General features: G+C 40.5%; 1 protein-coding gene across 1 annotated transcript; it reads left to right on the top strand.

The window, feature by feature from the left end:
- Positions 1-259: 259 nt before the first annotated feature.
- LOC104621205 (tyrosine-protein kinase JAK1-like) lies at positions 260-3,349 on the top strand (the record flags this gene model as incomplete). The annotated part of the gene is made up of 3 exons (XM_010287631.1): positions 260-488; positions 2,298-2,461; positions 3,007-3,349. Coding segments are annotated over 3 exons (736 nt in total), but the record flags the coding sequence as incomplete, so codon positions are not given.
- Between the last annotated feature and the right edge of the window lie 762 nt (positions 3,350-4,111).

Here is a 4,111-nt window from a genome sequence, read left to right as displayed (position 1 = left end):
GATGGAAGCATATTTGTCATCTGAGTAGTGCCTTCTTGTTCGGTGGACTGTGCAGCGATGTGACAGGCAATCAGTCATGGTATCGTGAGTTCAGAGTGAGATAGTGTTGAGTGGAAACACTGAAGGCCTTTGACTAAAACACATTTTTTTCCCAGTTCCTCAGGCCAGGCATGCAGTTACAGCAGTGGACCACTTTAACTTGCAACCTCAGGGCAGAAGATGGATGGATTTTGACTTGAAACTGGTTTTCTTTTAAAAGTTTAAATTATGTATCTAATGTAAATGGAGGATTTCCCCAAAAGTGTTTAAAGTTTATTCCCTCTTTTCTTGCAAGATACTACTTTACAAACTGGCATGGAACTAGTGAAAATGAACCCTCGGTGTGGAGGCATTCGCCAAGGAAGGCAAAGAACTCTTACGAGAAGAAACTGGCACCAGAAGGAACCCCTATACTTGATGCAAACTCATTAGAATACATCTTTGCACAGGTAAGAGGTTGCTTGCAAGTATATCTGCCGTTATGGTCACAGAGAAACTATTTGATCCATTAGAAGCTGCTTTAAAGACCTCTTTTCAAACTTTTAAAGTACATGTAACCTTACTTGTTAGTATTGATGATTTCTTCATGCTTCTGCATGGTGGAGAGAAGAGAATTTGCTATGTGAAGAACAATCCACCCATATGCAGAATGTGTAAAGAAACTGTTTATCTCGCAGTCCAAAAATGGCTATATTTTTATAGCATACATTCTTCTAATAGTAAATATTTTTGGATATAAATGCTATCACCTTTTCTTTTGCGAAACATTTGCACACAATGACTTTGACATGTATAGTCCTATAGATGAACAGTAGCAGTCTTAAAACTGACAGTATGGTGTCCTTTTAATGGGTCTTTTTTCCTGTGTGGTGTTAAAACATTGATAATACCAGTGTCACACAGCCTGCTTACATACAGTTTTTTTCCTCCTGTTGTGCCTCCCACTTGTTGGCGGTACATGCAGCATGCTGGACGTGGCAGGTAAAACAGGGTCCCTATTTCAGAAGGCTTGTGCTCTGGTACAAAAAAATTCATATACACGCAAGTGATTTTGCAAATGAGGAACTGTCTGCTTTTGCCAAAGAACTGAGAAGTTTGAAGTCAATGAAGGCTTGTGAAATGAGCAAATTAAATGTATTGGAAGAAAACATGTTTACTGCTAATTCTGTGTATAATTACTGCACAATTTGCAGATTTTGAAACAGGGTTGTGTCCTTCAGAAAAAGAGATAGCATGAAGCTGCTCCAGTGAATACTGGTTGTTCTGTTGTGAAACCACAATAAAAGAAAATACCAAGTTAACCACAACTATGTGTGCATTTTAATGGTACCACTTGCATTCTAAAGCAATAAAAGCAGCAAACGTTTTTTTCCTCTGTAATCAATCTAACTTATGCCCTGTTTTGTATGAACATTCCTGTGTACCTGTATGCAACTTTGCAAAATTGCTGTTTGAAAACATGCCCGAAAACTCGTTTTTGTCCTTTCTTTTTTCCCCTTTTTTTTGAGTGCCAGCAAAAAGAATGAAAACACCTTTTAAGGTGCGGAATAAGTAGGGACCCTACTATCGTAGGGATAAGGGACTATCTTAAGACAATTACTGCATTAAGCAATTTTACTTCGGGGTAATAACATTTTTTTAAAAAGCCAAACAGAAGAGCACTAATGCTAGAATAAGGCAACAGAAATGTCTGTACTCTTTGGTAACCAAATATTTTTCATACTGTCCCAGAGCAAGGTGGCTGCCACAGAGTTTGCAGTCTTGGCTTTGAGATGTGGCTTAGAGACTGAGTGCCTGGGGTTCATAGGGACACCAGGTGATGGAGGGCAGAGATAAAGCAAAGACACAAAGTATTTACTGTGTACCAGGAAAAAAAAAATCATGATGGTGCTAGAAGGACACAGGGGTGGTGCTTTCTTTAGTTAATTACAAAAAAAGTGAATTTTTGGTGGGCTAGTGTATAGAGGGGGACAGGGGTCTTGGAAGTGTCTGAGCAGTGCAGGTGGTGTACCTGGGTGTCTACACATGTTCTTGGTGAAAGCCACAGCGGTGTGGACTGTATGTGTGGTGGATCTGCTGTGACGATCCACGTGGTGATTCCACAAACTGTCATTTTAACAGACTTCTGTCAGGCACAAGTGTTGGTGTTTCTTGTCAATAGGCAGGGTTTGTGGGGTGACTAGTGCTTGCCAGTGTTTCTGTTTCACCGGTGTAAGAGAAGACTGCATCATTGCTTGCTTTTTTTGCTTCCTGTTAAGGGTCAGTATGACTTAGTGAAAGGCCTGGCACCAATTCGTGATCCTAAAAATGATCAAGAGGTTCATGAAATTGAAAACGAGTGTCTGGGGATGGCTGTCCTTGCAATCTCTCACTATGCCATCAAGAAAAATGTGAAGCTTCCGGAGCTTCCCAAAGATATCAGGTAAGTTGGGATAACTTCTTTGCCACTGTTGGGGCTGCTGCACTTCTCTTCAGAAGGGATTTTAAGCATTTTACCTTCCAGGATCTGACTGTACAGAAGTTACAAGCTCCAACACTATTACTGCTAAGTGGGTCTTCCTAATCTTGTCAGTAGGGATATGTATTAGCAAACCTAAATTTTTTCTTACCCAGAGAGCATTTGAAGTCTGTGCATCTAGTGCACCCAGCATACTGATGTGTTTCTGGGTTAGTAGGTTGAGAAATGGCAGTGGTGTTAAGTGGCAACCTAATGAGAAAACTACTAGAATAAATGATGTTATTGATTTGAGTGGGCTGTATCCATTTGACTAAAAAGCTTTCAGATAAGGTTATTACTTGAGTTCCTGTTGGCTATTAATGCTGTAAAGCACTGCTGCAGTAGCAACTGTGCAGTGGTTTACTGCACCTTGTCTGTAAATTACTTTCAGGGTAAGGCAGTTGCACATTTTGGAGAGTTAAAATTTAGGAGACAACAGTATTAACTTGTATCATTGTTTTTCCTTCTAGTTATAAGCATTATATTCCTGAAACTTTGAACAAGACTATCAGACAGAGGAATTTCTTAACCAGGATTCGGATAAATAATGTTTTCAAGCATTTCCTTAAGGAGTTTAACAATAAAACCATTGGCAACAGTAGTGTGTCTCCACGTGATCTGAAAGTTAAATACTTATCAACAATGGAGACCTTGACTAAACATTATGGAGCGGAAATTTTTGAGACTTCGTTTTTGCTGATTTCATCTGAGAATGAAATAAATAGATTTAATTGTGGAGACAATGAGATCCTCCCAGTATATGAAGTCATTGTAACAGGAAACAATGGAATTCAGTGGAGGCTCAAGCCAAATGTAAGTATCCCGTTGTAAATGGGAATTGGAGGATTGCTTTTGGGGACATAACCACTGTTAGAAACGGTCATGATCTTCAGATACTGCAGATCAGCTTTTTTATTGAAAGGGCTTCTTTCATAGGATTATGGGATTATGCAGGTTGGAAGGGACCTTAGGAGGTCTCTAGTCGAACCCCCTGTTCAGGGTTAGCTTTGAGATCAAACCAGGTTACTCAGGGCTTTATCCGTTCTGGTCTTGAAAACTTCCAAGGATGAACATTGCACAGCCTCCTTGGGCAACCTGTTCACCAGGAAAATTAAAGACTAGATCTGTCAGACCAGACACAAGTCTTGAAAGGTTAATGTCTGTGGATGTCCTTATGGTTTGGTGCTCTGTCTTGATCTCAAAGTCTATTAATGCCTTTTCTGCATATGACACCCCGGGTGCCGTGTTTGCTCATACTCATAGACTTTCCATGAATAAATGTGGTGGGTTGACCCTGGCTGGACGCCAGGTGCCCACCAAAGCCACTCTGTCACTGCCCTCCTCCACTGGCCAGGGGAGAGAAAATATAACGAAAGACTGGTGGGTTGAGATAAGGACAGGGAGAGATCACTCAGCAATTATTGTCACGGGCAAGACAGACTTGACTTGGGGAAAAATTAATTTAACTTACTACCAATCAACTCAGAGCAGGATAATGAGAAATAAAACCAAATCTTGAAAACACCTTCCCTCCACCCCTCCCTTCTTCCCAGGCTCAACTTTCCTCCCAATTTT

Source organism: Phaethon lepturus, unplaced genomic scaffold (genome assembly GCF_000687285.1).
Source record: "Phaethon lepturus isolate BGI_N335 unplaced genomic scaffold, ASM68728v1 scaffold7555, whole genome shotgun sequence".
Taxonomy (NCBI): domain Eukaryota; kingdom Metazoa; phylum Chordata; class Aves; order Phaethontiformes; family Phaethontidae; genus Phaethon; species Phaethon lepturus.
This window is presented reverse-complemented; position numbering and strand designations above follow the sequence as displayed.